The sequence below is a fragment of the Aristolochia californica genome, unplaced genomic scaffold, assembly GCF_029961685.1.
Source record: "Aristolochia californica isolate CCGP_79_NKW_82.1479 unplaced genomic scaffold, dmAriCali1.0.hap1 SCAF_12, whole genome shotgun sequence".
Classification (NCBI taxonomy): domain Eukaryota; kingdom Viridiplantae; phylum Streptophyta; class Magnoliopsida; order Piperales; family Aristolochiaceae; genus Aristolochia; species Aristolochia californica.
In genome coordinates, this window is record NW_027181793.1 from 26,526,079 (window position 1) to 26,544,530 (window position 18,452).

General features: G+C 38.5%; 3 protein-coding genes and 1 pseudogene across 4 annotated transcripts; 2 read left to right on the forward strand and 2 right to left on the reverse strand.

The window, feature by feature from the left end:
* The first annotated feature begins 99 nt into the window (after positions 1-99).
* On the forward strand, positions 100-2,561 carry LOC137946370 (L-gulonolactone oxidase 3-like). Its single transcript, XM_068792639.1, has 3 exons — positions 100-884; positions 1,230-1,485; positions 1,567-2,561. Exons 1-3 carry the CDS (start codon positions 204-206, stop codon positions 2,382-2,384), a joined length of 1,755 nt encoding a protein of 584 aa, XP_068648740.1. The 5' UTR covers positions 100-203; the 3' UTR covers positions 2,385-2,561.
* Positions 2,518-5,435, reverse strand: LOC137946371 (uncharacterized). The gene is made up of 4 exons (XM_068792640.1): positions 5,082-5,435; positions 3,962-4,406; positions 3,626-3,741; positions 2,518-3,247 (listed from the first exon to the last, which is right to left on the reverse strand). The coding sequence occupies exons 1-4, from the start codon at positions 5,380-5,382 to the stop codon at positions 2,823-2,825; spliced, it is 1,287 nt and encodes a 428-aa protein (XP_068648741.1). The 5' UTR covers positions 5,383-5,435; the 3' UTR covers positions 2,518-2,822.
* Positions 5,436-6,203: 768 nt separating this feature from the next.
* On the forward strand, positions 6,204-8,565 carry LOC137946788 (uncharacterized; annotated as a pseudogene).
* A 10-nt stretch (positions 8,566-8,575) lies between these two features.
* Positions 8,576-13,812, reverse strand: LOC137946062 (polyprotein of EF-Ts, chloroplastic-like). 2 transcript variants are annotated; one of them, XM_068792239.1, is made up of 4 exons: positions 13,726-13,812; positions 10,836-12,650; positions 9,993-10,686; positions 8,576-9,425 (listed from the first exon to the last, which is right to left on the reverse strand). In XM_068792239.1, exons 2-4 carry the CDS (start codon positions 12,589-12,591, stop codon positions 8,792-8,794), a joined length of 3,084 nt encoding a protein of 1,027 aa, XP_068648340.1. In that variant the 5' UTR covers positions 12,592-12,650; positions 13,726-13,812; the 3' UTR covers positions 8,576-8,791. The 2 variants fall into 2 exon arrangements, with proteins under 2 accessions (XP_068648340.1, XP_068648339.1); XM_068792238.1 differs by having other exon boundaries at positions 9,993-10,704.
* Between the last annotated feature and the right edge of the window lie 4,640 nt (positions 13,813-18,452).

An 18,452-nucleotide genomic window follows, 5' to 3' on the forward strand; every position in this document is an offset into this window, starting at 1 on the left:
AAGATGACAAGAATCACCTCCACACTCCTTGTCTGCACAAAACTGAACTTCTCTTATTATCGTAAGGGTACCATTTACTTGCATTCCACATTCCGAAAACGCTCTCTCAACGGTCACATCCAGCTGCACGTAAATCTTCCTTCAAAGACTTGCAAAGATTGATGTAAATTACCTCAAAATCTCAGGAAGGAGACGGAGCTCCAATGGCCTGGCCTCTTCAGGTTCAGGACCTGCTTCTTCTCTTGCTGGTCTTCTGTTCAGCGTTCCCCGAAACGTATGGCAGACCCCCGCAGGCCCCTGTCAAATGTAAAAGGGGCAGCTGTACTGTCTCAAACGCCTATGGAGTATGGGGCGACAGGAAAGACTGCTTGGTCTCTGCTGTTATCTACCCGACAACAGAGGAAGAGCTGAGATTGGCAGTAGCCCGGGCCAATCAGAAGAATCAAAAGGTGAAGATAGTTTCTGGGTTTTCACACACCATACCCAAACTGACGTGCCCTGGTTCACCGCCGGAGAATTCCATCGTGATAAGCACAGCAAAGTACAATACCGACATCAGTATCGATGTAAAGAATCTGACAGTCACTGCGGATTCTGGGGTTGGGCTCCGAGATCTGATTGATCGCGTGGAAGAAGCCGGATTGAGTTTGGTGGCTTCTCCCTACTGGGAGGGAGTGAGTTTGGGTGGAGTTATAAGTACAGGATCACATGGGAGCTCTTGGTGGGGAAACGGAGGGGCTGTTCACGATCACGTGGTGGGGATCAGTCTTGTGGTGGTGGCTGGGCCGCCGGAGGGATATGCTAAGATTATCAGATTGGAGAGCAAAGATCCGCTGTTCAATGCAGCCAGAGTGTCTGTTGGGAACTTGGGCGTCATATCAAAGGTTTGTAGTTTCTTTATCTGCTTCATCTCCTTCATTCACCTTCTTGTGCAAGTTGCCATTTGACGCCCACTCCTGTTATGCTATGACTGAACGTTCAGTTCTTTAAAATGTTCTGCAAAAAAAAAAAAAAACAGTTAATTTTTCTTTGTTCTCAACACAAAATGTTTTGATGAAATTTTAGTGCTCCCAGATGGGTGAAGAATTATTTACATCCTGCATCAAATTTCTACATTTCTGGATTTAAATCAAGTTTCTCTGATACATCATCTTTTCAAGTGTATGAAATGAATATCTGTTCAATTCTAACATCTCTGGTTTATTCACTGAACTTGATGGGCACCATAGGTAACGCTCTCGCTGGAGCCTGGATTCAAGAGAAGCATCACAAACATATTCAAAAACGACACTCAGTTGGAGAATGAATTCCTGGATCATGCACAGAGGCATGAATTTGCAGATATTACCTGGTATCCGTCGAGGCAAACTGCCGTTTTCAGGACTGACGATCGTGTTCCCTTGAACACATCTGGCGACGGGATCAATGATTTCATTGGATTCCAGTCCACTCCCACGGTAGCGTCCATCGGAATCAGGGCAATAGGTACACATCTTTTACCCAAATTTCCCTTCGTTTTCAGAAGCAGATACCTCAATCAATGATTTTACAACATTGGCAACACAGAGAAGGCATTGGAGTCCAAAAACGATTTCAAAGGGAAATGCACGCTAGCGGCAACAGAGACAGGATACAAGAAGTTAGTAGGAAACGGACTGAAGAACAACAAGGTAACGTTCAGCGGTTACCCTGTCGTGGGTCGCCAAGGCAAAATGCAGACGTCTGGCTCCTGCTTGCACTCATCAGAGATAAACCTGCTGAGCATGTGCGCTTGGGACCCCAGAATCAAAGGACTCTTCTTCTATGAGAGTACAGCCATATTCCCTGTTCCAAAGTTCAAAGACTTCATCAGCGATGTTAAGAAACTAAGGGACTTGAAACCAGAAAAGTTCTGTGGGGTTGACATTTACAATGGGTTTCTGATACGTTTCATCAAGGCTTCCGGGGCTTACCTTGGACAGTCGGAGGATTCTGTCGTAGTGGATTTCAACTATTATAGAGCTGATGATGCTTTGACGCCAAGGCTTGCCCAAGACGTGTGGGAAGAAGTGGAACAGATGGCCTTCTTCAAATACAGAGCTAAGCCACATTGGGCAAAGAACAGGAAATTGGCTTTCATTGGAGCGCAAGAGAAGTACCCCAACTTCGGTAGGTTTCTTGAAGCCAAAAAGCAACTGGACCCGCGAGGGATGTTCTCAAGTGAGACATCAGATGAGTTTCTTTTGGGAAGAGTAATAGCCAAGAGTAATGGCTGTGCAATGGAGGGGGAATGCATCTGTTCAGAAGATGGGCACTGCAATCCTGATAAGGGGTACCTATGCAAACCAGGTCTTGTTTATAAAGCGGCCAGAGTTTGTAGAGACTCGTCCATCTCATCATTTTAATGGCGCCTGGGCCTATGCACCTGTTACCTTGTACTCTCATGATTTCCGCTCTATAATTGATAATTACTGGCTGGAATCTGGATTGATAATCGCTGGCACTTTCAGTACATTTTGCTGCACTTTCAAGTCTAACAGAGTTCTCAATAAAATCAAAGGGTACTATTACGATCAATTTTACAGAAAGCTCGGTGTTTTCTTACACTATAGCACTTGATAACATGAAGAAAATTTCCATGGCAGAAGAGAGATTGCCTAGTTATGTTACACGAAACCTGTTCTAACGTAAACGTTGAGATAATGACGGGCTGCAGTCAACATTAAAGCAGATACACAAGTTCCAGAACGATAAGTAAGATGTAAGAGAACTTGAAGCCAGAGATACAATGTAGAAGATGACTAAATAAGGCAAAACTGAATAAACAAACAGTTTCTACAGATCTAAGAGTCGGGGGGAGGAGATACTTTGACATAAACCATTTGGGTGTATCCATTGAAAACGGAAGTCTCGAGTCTGGTGAGACCAAGCCTTTGAAACAAGCCATATCCGCCATCTTCAACAATAGGGTCAGGTGCACGAGCAGGGTCAAATCTCGTTTGATGTGTGAGGGAAGGGCCAGCCACTGGAGGGAGCTCCCAGTAAACATCTAGTACAGACTCCACAAACCTGCTGTTCTGAAAATGTTCAGAGTATGATATTTTTTTGTTTTTGTGGCTGAAATCATCACGCATCTCCCCTCTTACACCCCACCATGCTTCGCCTGGCCCACAAAGTTCATCTATGTGGACTGCCTTCTCCCAGAATTTTTTTCTCTTCAGCCTCAATCTCGCTTCATCACTGTCTCTAAAGCAACTATGTCCCCCACCTGCAAGAGTAGACACCAGGCGGTCAATATCTTATTCAGTTTAAAAAAATGAGAAAATAAACAGCATTTTACAGATATTTTCTGTATCTACGAGGCAGCCATGCTGCATAAGCACTGATTCCTTGCAATTTTATATTGGATTTTGGAAAAAAAAAATATTCAATTGAAATTCTTCTGTGGCACTAACTGCATCTCCTTCATTTTAGTATCTAATGTTTAAATGCACCATCTATTAGTCTTTCTAGCAACGTAAGGCAGTAAAACTCCAAACAGTGGTTTTCAGTATTCCATTTGGATCATGTACTTATGATTTATATTGCCAAAAGGAATGAGAATATGCATCTGTGATCACATAAAATGCAGATAACCAGAAGTTACCTCTTATGTAGAATTGATCACAAATTTGTCTAAATGAATAATGATCTCCTGTCCCAGTATCATAGTTGTCCTCAAAGACAAGATGGCGGAAACCTGCATTTAACGCTTGCTTCAGTCTGCCAATTTAAGCATAAAAGAGACAGTTAATTGGCAGTATACAAAGTTTTACGTTTAGCATAGTTGAAAAGTATCAAAACAGATATTGAAGCTAAATAGCAAGAGATTTTCATATTTAAAACGGAAAATACAAAAAGTAAAGATTCCTCACATATGCCAGTATTGATTTTGTCAGCAAAAGAAAAATCTTATCAACTTCACGGAGAAAGTAGCTTTTACCTCTTCAGTTCATTCTGATGATCATCAAGAAAGACGAGGACCCTGCTAGGATCTGTAATTCCATGTTTCTTCAGAACACTCTCCCAGTCAAGATTGCCAAAATCCACAAAATCCTTATTAGCATAATATGTGCAATTGCCGTCAACATAAGCAGGACCCTTTGCCAGATACTTTGCAGGGTGGCGAGGTGAAATTGAGATGATTGGCGTATCCAGCATTGCCTGGCGAAGGACCCATGTGGAATGGCCCTTAAAAGCACCACTCTCGATCAGCAGATCTGGTTTGAGCCATCGAGCAATGAACCAGAGCCCAAAGCTGTGATCGAAACCCATACCGTGCACATTGTTTTTTATTGGACGTGTTTCATATATTGGGACAAACTCCTCCAAGCCTTTGAGAAGATCCTTTTTTGTCCACTCGACAGTTCTTCCATCTTTCGATCTGCCTTTAGCCAAGAAAATAATTAAAGGATCGAATTATATTTATTTCTGCTAATTTAAAACATGTGGAGTAGAACTTTTGTCTTCTTAAACATTTTCAAATAGTTCTTCTATTTTAGATTTCCCGCAATTAAATTAAGTTCTACAGATCTATATAATTCCATCCAGAATATGTTTCCCAAACCCAATTGTAACGGAAGCTAAATATCAAATCGTAGCAAATAAAGGGATTAACAGAAGATATTATCTACAAGGCTTTTCAAATACGAGGAGAAGATACCAGTAATATCAAGAGGAAATACAGATTGACATAAACATTAGACTTAAGAAGCAAATTTGGCAACAATCTCACCAACACAACTTAATTTGTTTTAAACAACCGAATTCACTACATAATTTAAAGAAAAAGAACACCACATCACTTAGTGATGACTCTAAAAAAAATGATGTCAGGAGACGCTTAGTTAACAAAAACGTCTCTATATATTCCAACTTTATGGGAAAAAGTAACGAGAAAGTGAATTCGCGAAAATTCATCCAGGAATACTAGGAATTTTAACAGTCATGAATCGTGAGAGCTCCGGGTCCTCACAGATCAGATCTCAAAGTCATTAATTGAAAATAAAAATAAAATTAAATTCAATCCAGCACACGGAACTTAAAAGTATTGTCCGACTTACACCAGGGGACACCCAAGGATCCAAATTCGGAATCGAGGCCATCGATGCCGAAGAAACTCATCCGCGTGAAGGAGGGTAACGGGGACACACAGACGCCGTTACGGGTGTGTAAGTACAGTGAAACGAACAGAAGTAAGAGAAAAACGGCCAAACATTGTCCAGCAAACCCGATCCTGGCGATCTGATGCGTGATTCTGCTGGCAACCGAAATACCTTTCCTCGTTTTCGATTCGTCGTCGCCGTCCTCCCCCTCTCCGACGTTGGAATACTGTCTCCGGACAGAAAGCCCGCTATCTAACATCTTCGCCCCTTCCACACGCTCAGAACGCACAGCGGCGCCCCTCCACTGTCCACTTCCACTGAGAAAGTCAGTAGCCAGTATCAAAGGAGATTTCGATAAATGATCGCTGAGGAAGTAAAAGGATAGTTTCGTCATTTTGTTTCTCCAAGACAATCGAAAAAATCGAAGACGGGATACCTGTCACCTGAACTTCAGATCGACACGGGGTCGATTTTGGAACTTGGATGCGTTGTCGGATCCTAGCCGGATCCTAGCACTCAAAGGCTTCTAGCCTAGTTTTTGAGCCCAAATTTTTCAACTAAGTTTGGACCCCGAGCTCGAGTGGGGTTCGATCTCAAACCTATATTTAAAGTTTTAAAAATAAAAAAAATTATAAAAAAATATAAAAATATTATAATAACCTTAATACTATTAAACTGTAAGGTATCACAAACGAGTCAAAAACTTTACAATGTAACATACTAATATATAATAATTAGCTTAATAGACAAAAAAAAATACCAAATACCTCAATTAATAGTATTTATTCTATTGACAAATAACAACATTAGATGTTGAAGGACCCAAAAGGGTTAAACGATCGATTGTCTTTGAAATTTGTGATAAATAAGAACAACTATCAACTAACTAAAGAGGGAATTGATGAAAACAATTAGCTTCAAGAGTAGTTTTATAAAAAAAAATCTATACTAACGAGTTAACTCATGAACTAACACATTGAGTTTAGAAAACCTTGAGTTTAGCTGTTATACTTAAATAGCCTTATTTCAAGTTTAAACTCTTGTCAAACTCAAATAAAAACTGAATCGAGCCGAGCTCAAATGGTAATCGGCTTGCTTGGTGCTACCCTTAGCAACACGGGCAGGATCCATTATCAGTTTCCACGGACTTTGGCGGTCCAGACTCCGGAAAGCAGATCGGGCCGGACAGCTGTACCTGAAGCCAGGCTCCCGCTAAAATTAACTAGGGTTCTGCGAGCCCGCGCTACTCCACGTTTATGCAGATTCAAAAGTTTGCCTACTCTCTCATCAGAGAGAAAGCTTGAATTGAGGATGAAGTTGTAACAATTAGAAGGTCTTCTCGGAGACCTCGAGCAGTACTACAGTCCTAATGTAAGCGGCTGGCTTCTTTTTCTCGTTGCTAATTTGTGTTCCTCTCTTCTGTCAGTTTTCTTGAAATTGTTGTATATCATTATTTTCTCTAGATCTCTGGTTCAAATAATACTACTGTTTTATGCTGATAAAATGCGATAGATTGACCTAGAGCAGTACCCAATGGGACCGCACATTGCAACTCGGCTGCTGTTTATGCCTTACATCTTTGAGGCCAAATTTGCTCCCTTATATTTTCTGTGAGATGTTCTCTTCAAGTGACTTGGATGCTAAAATAAGGTTAATCAAGAAATTTCACCTTGATTGATTCTTTTTGATAGTTTTTATTAGTAATTGTCACCAAATGGCTAGGATCACAGATGTTAGGTTTTCCAAGTGCAGGACTTTTTGTACAGTAAAGATCATTTACTGACTTAATTGCTTCTTGGTTAAATAATCTCACCGACAGTTGGACATAAACCTCCTCTGGTGCAACATTGAGAATTTAAATTGGAGAGGTAATGTTCAACAGTATATCTTTTTGTCCTCATTTTTTTTTATGTGTGTAGAAACTGATTCTTTTAATCAGTTAAAGAAGAATTTATGTCATGAGATGAACAAGCACCAGCAGCATTCAGTGTCTAGTTAGGAGTGGGCAAAGTAATCAAAGCAGAAAACTTTATGTATGCAGGTCATATTATAAATTGCCTGCTAGGTTCCATGCATGTAGCGGCCCATGTTATGCAATATATTGCCTTGAGTGGGTTGACTATATTCTGCATAACTTTTCTGGACATGCTCAAACTAGCTAGCTTTCCTTTGCACTGTTAGATTCCCCCTTCATCGACTGTCTTATTTTTTTTGGCTTCGGGTCAGCTGCTAAAACCGTGTGTGAGGCTGGCTGTGTCAACCTGCTAAGCCAGTCAGCTCAAGTAGTTGATTCATTTGGCATATGGATGTCAGAGGCTAGGCCTGATTGCTGGATATGTTTAAACTTATGGTCCTGTGAAAAGTGTAGGATGTAGATTCTCCATTTTTGCTGTTTTAACTTAAAAATAGTTCTTTATTTAGGTTTATCTGGTCTATGCAGGTGGAGTAGTTGACACTGTTGCGATGAATCCACCATTTGGTACTTGAAAGAAAGGTGCAGATTTTGATTTTCTGTCCATGGGCTTGATGGTGCAGACCAGTAAGTTTTTTGTGGATTTAACATTCCTATAATGTGCAGTTACTATAAATGGATGGTATCAAAATGTTCTTGCAGGTGGCTTCTCATGCTGTCTATTCATTGCATAAAACAACTACAAGAGATGTAAGTTTTCAGTTAAATCTAGGTTCTATGGTGTATTTTTACCCCATTTAGTTTTAAGCAAAGTAACCGACTTCAGGGATTGGCCGTAGTGCCATAGTTGAAATTGTTTATATTCGTGTTGCCATCTATAGCATGTGAGGAGAACAGCATTGCGGGAGTTCAATGCTAAAAGCGCTGATGTATTATGTGAGGTTTGTTAATTTATTCTAAAGTCTCCAGTTTAGTTCTTGCGGTTGCTAAGATGTTATCTGAAGTAGTGTCTGTGTTTCAGCTTCGTTTTCATGTGCCACAACTTTATAAGTTTCACCAGAAGCCTTGACGCATTATCGTCAGGGCAATGACACCATGGCAGAAAACAATGAAAAATGAGAGCTAGGAGAATCCTCTGGGCATACGGGGGCCATCATAGGCTATGAAAAATGATAACAGAAACGAAAGAAGTTACCAAGAAAGTCATTCTAATACAGGCGAGGCAAGAAAACTCTAAACTTTTCTTGTATTTTACAAGTAGAACTGTTATTGGGGATGATATGTCAATGAATTATCTGCTATTTTGAATCTCTGCCGTTGATTTTTTTAATATCTTTTCTTATTTGAGCATGTCACAAGTGATTCAGGCGACTTATGTCATCAGCGATTCGTTACCAACAAACAGAACGTCATATGCGGTTCTCCTCAGAATCCCAAAATTCCCAGTGCATCCACATCATTCAAGAGTCATTATTCGCCTTCATTTTCTTTATGTAACAAAGGAGGATTTAATTCAGGAAGAAAGTTATGAAATGCTTCTAGTAACTATTTTCTTCATTGAAGTACCAGAAGAAGTGAAAATATTAAACGGACAAATTCAACAAGAAACTTTTGATAAAATTCTCACATAATCTGGTCACTTTACAAGAAAAAAGAATCGCCATGTACCTTCTCTTCAGCAACTTGCTCATAACTAATTCTCAAAATACAGATCTCTCAGCCCTATCATTTTGATTACTATGGTTCTGGCCTCTGTTTATACTATCGCTGTTGTAGTTGGCTCCTCAATCGATTCTCCAAGAGTAAACCGAACAAATCTTCTCACTTTTATGTTCTCTCCAAGAGCTGCCACTGTCTGCTTCACCAAGTCCTTCACAAGCAAACTGTCATTTTTAATGAAAGGTTGCTCCAACAGTGCAAGTTCTCCCAGTCTCTTTGAAACCCTCCCCTCCACAATCTTCTCCCTTATATTCTCTGGCTTTGACTGTAAATCCTCTCGTTGCATCTCCAACTCCTTTTCTTTCGTTACCATGGTCTTCGGTATATCTTCCACTGATACATACTCTACATGAGGACAAGCAACAACCTGCATTGCAAGATCGTCCACCAATTCTTTGAACTTCTCATTGCGGCCAACAAAATCAGTTTCACAGTTAACTTCAATGAGGACTCCAATTCGAGAGTCATGAATGTAAGAGGATATCCTGCCTTCAGCAGCCAAGCGGATTGATTTCTTGTCAGCAGAAGCAAGACCCTTCATTCGGAGGTATTCTTGCGCTTTCTCAAGATCACAACCAGTTTCAGCCAGAGCCTTCTTGCAGTCCATCATACCTGCCCCAGTCTCTTCACGGAGTTGTTTAACCAGAGCAGCAGATACACTCACTGTTGGTCTGCAACAAATAGAACACTCAGGAGATAAAGAAGATATTTGGCACAAAATAGGAATCCTCATTCAGATAACTACATACATATGAAGACAAAGCACATATTTTAGAAAATATATTCAACTTTATAAAATGCACTGTACATACATAGTGAAAAGATGCTTTCCACGAGTTCATGCAAAAGAATTACTAGTTCCAATAATTATAAGTGGAACCCTTTCTATCACTCATGTACTCAAGCACGGAGGAGATAAATGAGGTATTCAAGCAGTACGTGGATTTACAAACCAATTTGTGCTTTTGACATGACATAGACAACAATATATTTAAGAAAATATCCCAAGTTCATTATTACAGATGCAATTTGGTCAAACTTGAGAAGCACAGGCTCTGAATATATCAATAAGAAGTCCCATAGTCATACAACACAAACTACAAAGTATGCTTTACACATAATAAGCAAACATGTTACTTACATCCTACATGCAAAGAGCCACTGATCAAGACATACTACATATTAAAATGGGTACTAGAAGAAAAAAAGTATACACTCAGAAGTTTGATATTACTTACTTTTCAGGAGTTTCCTTAGTTTTAGTTGCAGACTGATCTTTTGGAACTGGAGATGATGATTTAGCTGCAGTTTGGGCAGCTACTTCTGCAGCAAAATCTTGGCTCTTCTTCTCCAAACCTTCTCCAAGATTGTACCGAACAAATCTTCTGACTTTTATATTTTCTCCAATAGTTGCAATTGTCTGCTTCACCCAATCCTTCACCACAACTTTGTCATTTTTTATATATGGCTGCTCAAGCAGGGCAAACTCCTCAAGTCTCTTCCTAATCCGACCCTCAACTATTTTTGATCTGATTTGTTCCGGTTTTGTCAGTAGATCTTCCTTCTGCATTTCAATCTCCTTTTCTTTGTTAATAATCTCCTCTGGAACATCTTCAGTAGCCAGATACCTGACTTGTGGGCAGGCAGCCACTTGCATGGCCAGGTCCTCCACCAAATCTCTGAAAATATCCCCACGAGAAATAAAATCTGTCTCACAGTTCACCTCGATCAAGACTCCAATTCGGTTATCATGTATGTAGGATCCAATTCTGCCTTCAGCAGTGGCTCGGCTGGCTTTCTTCTCAGCACTGGCTAAGCCTTTCTTGCGGAGGAACTCCTGCGCTTTAATTATGTCTCCCCCTGTTTCAGTAAGGGCCTTTTTGCAGTCCATCATCCCGGCTCCAGTTTCTTCACGTAGCTGCTTTACTAAAGCTGGAGACACAGTTGATGCTGCAAATTGTAGATACAACAAAAAATCTCAAAAAGTACATTATAATAAAGTATGTCCACCATAGCTAAATCTTTAACAAAAATGCATGGAAGTTGGGAAGGAAAAAGCGGACATAAGGGAAGTGGAAAACCTTTAGTTGACTGTTTTAATTCAGTCTCCAGTTGCCCACTTGATGAGACACTGCCATTTTGTTCAGGCTCAGTTGATTCTGCATTTAGATTTTCCTGTAATGCAGCAGAGGGTGCTTCCTTCACCACAAGAGGGGTTGCTTGTGGCTCCTCAGTAGCCCCACTTGATGAAATTTGATCAGCTGGTTGATTTGCTGATTCTATTTCATTGCTCACTTCCTCCACTTCATCAGGTGATGGAGTCTCATCTACTAGTGCATTTTCCAGAGATGGGACCTGATTACTTGTGTCACTTAATGAAGTAGGCTCATCACTCTCTTCTTTCGGTTCATCTGCTATAGCAGCCTGATCTGTTACTGCATTATCTGAAGATGAGGCTTGCTCACTTGTATCGCCTGGAGTATCAATCTCATTAGGCACTACAGCTGCTTTAGGCTCCTCATCCGTGACAGCATTTTCTAGCAATAATGCTAGATCACTTGTTTCACTGGGGGGGTCTATCTCGTCGCTCTCAGCCTTTGCATCATCTGTAACAGTAGACTCATTGGTTAGCATATTTGCAGAAGACTGGCTTCCATCTATTTCCTCTACTGTTTCTGGTGTTTTAATGTCCTCAACCATTTGAGGTTTAGCTTCCTTCTCATCAATTTCTCCGTCAACCTTTTCTGAACTTTTCAAGTTCTGCAGTTTTTCCCGCTCTTCCAAAAACACTGCAATATCTTTGTTTTCACGGAAAGCCAAAAAAAAAGGATTAGTTGCTGTATGGACAACTCCCTGATTAAGTATCATATTCAACTCATCAACATTTTCTTCCTTTTTCATTGTCAAGGTCACATTCCCTCTGTTAATACGTAAAACCCTAACTTTAACTTCATCTCCAGCCTGCAAAGAAGAACTACCCATGACATTTCCAAATCCTTCAGATTCCTCTGAGGTAGGGAGAAAACCTTCCTCTCCTTCAGGGAGAGATATAAAAGCTCCAGCACGGGTCAGGTTCTTTACTGTGCCATCCAGAACCTGGCCCTTAACAAATTTTGTGGTCTTTAGTGTCCCTTCTCTCTTTTGATTAGATTTTGTGGCGTTTCTACGAGTTGGTTTGTCAGCTGTACCACTCGGTGGACCATCTTTACGTTGTTGTAGCTTAGTTATATCATCACTTCCCCTCATGGTAAGTGAGATCCTTCCAGTTTCCATATTAGCTTCTACAATCCTGACTGTCACCTCTTGGCCAATAGAAACTACACTGTTTACATCCTTTACAAAACTGTCACTCATCCTTGAAACATGGACCAATCCATCAGTAAAAGCTCCAAAGTCAACAAAAGCACCAAATGGTTGGATAGATCGTACTTTTCCAGTAAAAGAAGCACCAGGGACCACTTCATCATTCTTGACAGGTGGCATATCACTCTTCTTCACAGTTCTTGGCCGTTTAGATTGTGCAGGGGGAGCTTCCTTTGTTTCAATAGTTGAGGTAGAAGCATCTGAGGACAAAACATCTCCACCTTCACCTTCAGCTGAACTTGATTCCTCTACTGCTACATCAGACTCTAAAGCTGCTAAGATTTTGTTTTTTCTATTGGTGAATTTTGGAAATAATCTTATTGCAGAAGACTGAGGCAAAAGAAACCCTTGTAAATTTGTGAATTTCGGTATAAAGTTGCATCTTGTAAGATAATTATCCTTTCTTGAGGTGAAGATTGCTGCCTTAGGGAAAAGGTAGATGTTGCCTATAGAACAAGGAATTACAGGTGTCATGCTGATTCCAAGTTGAGAGGATTAATCAGCAATCACAAGTACTTCATTCTTCTTCCAACCTGCATAAAAAATATTTTTGAATTAATAAAACTGATGAACTTTTTTGTTTCTAATAAGCACTCTACCCAACCAAACATGCCAGAATAATCCACATAATGAGAGTTACAACTATCAACAGGAGTGAGTGTTACTGCCATTTTTCGTGCTAGAGTAAGAGTTCATATGGCAATCTACTTAAGAGGAAATAAACTTTGGAACAGTTTAACACAATGGGCTCGGGGGCATGTTCTATTTTCACAACGATGGAGTCCCTAGTATCACCATTCGTCACATATATCATTCAAATATTAGCACTTTACCTTTAGTACTTAATGTCGAATGGTTAAGAAAAGTGGTAAACCAACCATACCTGGGCTTATAGCACTAATCCACATACCAATCTAAAGATTGAAGGATTGAAATGACTATTTCGAGATAATCAGAACATGGGTATATAGCACTTCATCATACACCCATCTAATAATACATAACTTGGAACTTCAACCATCAAACCGGTCCAATCAATGCCAAATACTCAACCAATTTTGGAAAAATGCAAGAAAGTGTACTTCAAGATACATGTCACCATTCCTGATCTCTCAAAAAGATACGTGTCATATCAACGCCATTTATTTAGAGACATATGAAGAGCAGGAACTCCAAAACCAACACTAAAAAGTCTTATGCTGTCAACGTTAATACAAAAAGAGATTCATTGCGGCAATTTTACATATGATTGGTGTTCTTTAACAGCAACGCAGAACATTTGCGTTGTGCTTTAACAGCTTCTGTACTTGGCATTGAGGAACAGATGAGCAGCATCAAACTTTCGCCAATTCTCCGCCTACGATATTCATAATTTAAGAAATGCTGAAGCTCCACAGAGGAAAAAAAATTACAAGACAGAGTTCTCCATCAAGTACTCATCCCCACATATCAACAGTAGTAAAAGCGTGACAGAGAAGAATAGAACACAATCTCAAACTGAAACTGAAGTAAAGAAAGCCGCTGCCGAAGCTAAAAAAAAAGAGACTAACGAAGCATCATGTATCAGGGGACCAATTTTATCCGTGAACTTGACGACAAGGACCTTACCTGTATGGCTTCTTCTGTTGGGCACTCCTAAAGCACCCAGAATTTCCTTGTTCTCTCCCTTTTCGAGAGTCAAGTGAGAGTGTGTTCTTCCGTCATCTTCCTGGCTAAAAGAAAAGAAATGAAAGGTGGGGCTTTAAATCCTTATCTCATGGCAGAGGTTCTTTCCTTACGACTTTTTTTTCCCCCCTGGTCCAGAAGAACTGCAGTTTCTACGGAGGAACTGCAAGAAAGTCGGATGCACTCTAGCGGTTATAATTGGCAGACCGTCCGAACCGTCTGCGTTAACCTGCGGCTCCGGACATTTTACTGGATCCATTTAAGGGTCGGCATCGGGTTGGGTTTAGCGGGGGACCCGACCCGACTCGACCTAAAATGGTAGATTTTGAATTTCAACCAATGTAACCTGAGATGGGTTACGATTCCACCCCACGGGGCAGGGACGGGGATGGAAAATAAACCTCGTCGGGTTTATACCTGTAATGCCTTCTTTTATTTTAAAAAGATATGAGGTTTAATAAACAAAAGAACGTAATTTTTTAATTTTAGTTGAGGTATTTAAGGAACAAATTTTTTATTTCAAAACACTTTTTACGTAGACATTTATAATATTTTTTTTAAAAAATAAAGACTAAATATTTTTCTTCCAAAATAAAAATAAAAATATAATTAAGGGCATTTAATGAAGAAATAAATCGAACTTTGAAATAAAAACTTTTTTTATAGGCCCTTATTTATGAGCAAGGTCGGGGATGGGGAACATGGACAAGGATAGGGATCAAGTTTTAGGAAACTTGTCCTTGACCTGACCTGTGCCCACCATTATCCATTTTACCGTTGAAACCGGTAGGGCAATGTAATACTTGCAAGTGGCAATAGATGAAGACCAAATATGAGGAACAAGTAATTGGGAGTTGAGACAAACAATTGAACAATACGATATTCCGGTAACCGAACCCATAAGGTTTGAAACTGCATCTGGTTAAACCCACCGAAAATGAGTTTGTTTTCTCCATTATTTGGATTGCTAGAGCAACATGACCCTAACCGTGGCATAACTTATCCTGTTTGGATTTTTCATGTGCCTTTAGAACATTGGAATTTAGTTTTCACTAGTGGTAATTTTAATTTTTTATTAATTTATTTTAAATATAAATTAAAATTACTTAATCATGTAATAATTCATCTACCCTAAATATAGGGTAGATTAATTTCACATTTTTTAACCATAAAAAGTATTATGTTATATAAATACTAACTAATTTAAAGAATATATAATAAATAATTTAATTATATAACTAATTAAAGTTCACATATTTTAAAAAAATTATGTTATTTTCCTATTTTTAAAATTTTATCAGGATTTTAAATATCATATTTAAAAAATATTTACCTTTTTTTATTCACGAAATTATACACTAAGTAATCAGGTAAATAAATAAATAAATAAAACCTTTAAGTGTTTTGAATTAAATATGTAACTAAAATAAATTTCATAAATTGAAAAGGATAAAAAGGATAGACTTAATTCGTTTCATATGTTACATGCATTTGAAAGGGTTGCCATTGCCTAAAAAAATAAAAATTAATTATGTGATATTATAAATAAATAGAATTTCCTTTAATAATTTCACAAAATAGAATCTGCAACAAAATTAATTATAAATAAATCCCCATTGGCTCAAATTCAAAGTGTTATTTTTAATTTATTTGGTATAAGGTGATACTTCAATCATATTCATTGGTTCATTATTTAAATTAAAATTAAAAGTATAAAAATTAAAAATTATATATTGTGAGCAATCATGTTTCCCTACAAATTAGTCATAATAAACTTGGGTGGGGTTTAATTGACCAACTTGAGCCCTTTATCTCACTCCTTTTTGTCACGGGGAACTTTCCAATATAGGGAAAAGGATTATACTCAGAAAGATAGGGTTTCTGTTATGGTCCTGGGGTTAAGTACCTATATCTTTCATTCCTAACATGCCGGTCTTTTGGATAGTATTGGCTAGGTACTTAACAGTTTCTACCATTTTGCCCTTTTGATCATCCGCTTCCGGAATGTGTTGGAGAAGAAGGAGATATGGTATTGTTGAGGGAAACAGACGAAAGATTCAGATCACAGGTTATCAAAATATCACCCTCATTTGCAACCATCCCAAAGCCGTTTATTAAAGAAATTTAGAATTATAGAAGATGAAGTTGACCTTCTAGACTTACATCGCTTACGCTGTTTCGTATATCTTATGGAACGGATACTCTATTAATCCGCGTTTTCCACGATGAAGATAGATAGACCTGTTTAAAGCCGGTTGATTTGCAAGAAACGTGGCCCAATTTCAAAAGGTCAAGTTCCGTTGAATAAAAATCTTGAAATTTGATGAGTCAGCTGGCAATGCCTGTGCAGAATCTAATCATCCCCGTCATTTCATATTTGTAAAGAAACTTGTAGGGAATTTCACTTAAATATCTATTTAAAATAAAATATTTTTAAAAATACCAACGTCATCAAAATATTTCTAAAACTACCCAACTTTGACCGATCAAATGCCTATGTGTGCAGTCAATAGCGACACATAAGCTTTGACTGCTTGTGTGTCACCACATCATCTATGCAGTAAACATAGATCGACACGTCGTCTGCCACATCATTATTTTACCATGTCATCTGCTACGTAAGCTGACACATCATTAAATAAAAATTAAATATTTTTTAAAAAATAAAAAAATCATATATATTTTTTTATTACCTAATATCTACAATATTGGACATTTATCTTTGGGAAAAGTAATAAATGTTATGTCTCGAAGCCTAAAAATTATTTTAGAGTTTAAAAATATAATTTATTTGTATAATTTTTATCATATTATTTACAAAATAATAATTTATTAAAAATATATATTAGTTAATTAAAAATCTTATAACACCTTTTATTATCAATTAAAAATATTTATTAATTGAAAAAATATAAAATTTTTACTTGAGTTTAAAAAATAAATGTACCAGTACACTTTTTATTACCTTATATTTAAAATAATAAGTTATAAAAAATCTTACTCTTACCATTTTAACACCTTTTTATTATCGATTTAAAATTTATTTTAATAAAAATAATTTTAATAAAAATTTTAGTTTTGAGTTTAAAAATCAAATTTATCAATACGTTTTCTTTCAAATTTATTATTACCTTCTTTTTAAAATAATTAAAAATAAAATAAATATATAATTAATTAAAAAAATTTACTCTTACTAATTTAACATATTTTATTATCGATTTAAAATATTTTTTAATTTTTAATTTTTTAATTTTTTAATTAAGAGGGGGGCGTCGAGGGCGAAGTCTGAGGCCGACCGGTGGGGAGCGACGGCAGTAGGCACTGCCAAAAGGGAGAGGAGAGGAGAGGAGAGGGGAGAGGGGGGGAGAGGAGAGGAGAGGGGGGAGAGGAGAGGAGAGGAGAGGGCGAGGGGGGGTCGAGGCTGAGCGACGGCAGCGAGAGGAGAGAGGGCGAGGCCAAAGGAGGCCGAGGCCGAACAGCGGTGAGAGGAGGAGAGGAGAGGGGGAAAGAGGAGAGGAGAGGAGGTCGAGGCCAAACGACGATAGCGAAAGGATAGACGACAAAGCTAGAGGAGGCCAAGGCAAAGTGGCGGCGAGAGGGCGAGAGGAGAGGGGGCGAGAGGAGAGGAGAGGAGAGGAGAGGAGAAAGATGAGAGGGGACACATAAGGTATTTAAAATAACTTATTTTAAAATACAATGTGGTGGAATACAATGAGGATTATTTAATTTTTATTTAATGATGTGTCAGCTTACGTGGCAGATGACATGGGTAGTTTTAGAAATATTTTGATGACGTTGGTATTTTTAAAAATATTTTATTTTAAATGGGTATTTAAGTGAAATTCCCAAACTTGTATCTGAGTTCATGACCATGCAGGAATCGGAAGTGGATAGCGAAAGAGGTTGATAGTCATGGGTCCAAAAACGATCGCACCATTTCAGTTTAGAAATTTTTTAGTTGAATCGAGATGTAAAGATCCGCCGTGATCACCATGTAGCAGAGATCATCTTCCGATAGAGTACGCTTCATATCGACCCATTCATAAGACGAGAATTGCTGCTTCTGTACGTTACAACAGGATTCAGCCGCAGTACATAGTTAAGGAGCCGCATGAAGCAGAAGAGCAATGCTGGGATCCATTTGCAGGCAGAACTTAATTGGTGGTGGCATAGGAGCTGTCATCGGAAAAAGAAGAGTTTCGTGGGGAGAGATGCATCTTTTCCCGATGTTAGAAAGATCATTTCTTTATTTCCAACCTTTTCATGGAATGATATGGCTTCGAGTGAGGAAAGCTATGATGATTCAAGCAATCACCCATTTTAAAATATTCCAACACTATCTTCTACTGGTATCTCCAGCTTCAATAATTACATGGCAGTCTTCTCTAACTCCTTATTTTTATAAGACCCCATATCTTTGGCCAACAAGATACCCTTTCTTTATAAGATTTTGGTCATTCCCTTTGAGATTCTCTCTCTCTCTCTCTGCAGCAATCTTTCCCATTTATTGAAGGTTCTCCCTGATGTTATCTTTCCTGTGCTTCCTTGGATTGTGGGATAGGCTTCTCTTCTTTCATTAACTTTTCTATTTTCTTCTCATTTTCGCCATAAAAAATAAAGATTTAGAGAAATGAAGAACTGGGCTTTCTGGGCTATATTGATATCCAAGG

Bases quoted from the DNA above. Each gene is read 5' to 3' on its own strand.
- LOC137946370 (XM_068792639.1), top strand. From the start codon at position 204: ATGGCCTGGCCTCTTCAGGTTCAGGACCTGCTTCTTCTCTTGCTGGTC. The intron at 885-1,229 runs GTTTGTAGTTTC...TGGGCACCATAG, and splicing joins ACTTGGGCGTCATATCAAAG to GTAACGCTCTCGCTGGAGCC. The intron at 1,486-1,566 runs GTACACATCTTT...TTGGCAACACAG, and splicing joins CATCGGAATCAGGGCAATAG to AGAAGGCATTGGAGTCCAAA.
- LOC137946371 (XM_068792640.1), bottom strand. From the start codon at position 5,382: ATGTTAGATAGCGGGCTTTCTGTCCGGAGACAGTATTCCAACGTCGGA. The intron at 4,407-5,081 runs GTAAGTCGGACA...TCTTGGCTAAAG, and splicing joins ATCCTTGGGTGTCCCCTGGT to GCAGATCGAAAGATGGAAGA. The intron at 3,248-3,625 runs GTAACTTCTGGT...CTACTCTTGCAG, and splicing joins TGATCAATTCTACATAAGAG to GTGGGGGACATAGTTGCTTT.
- LOC137946062 (XM_068792238.1), bottom strand. From the start codon at position 12,591: ATGACACCTGTAATTCCTTGTTCTATAGGCAACATCTACCTTTTCCCT. The intron at 10,705-10,835 runs GTTTTCCACTTC...TACAATTTGCAG, and splicing joins ATTAAAACAGTCAACTAAAG to CATCAACTGTGTCTCCAGCT. The intron at 9,426-9,992 runs GTAAGTAATATC...TATTTGTTGCAG, and splicing joins ACTAAGGAAACTCCTGAAAA to ACCAACAGTGAGTGTATCTG.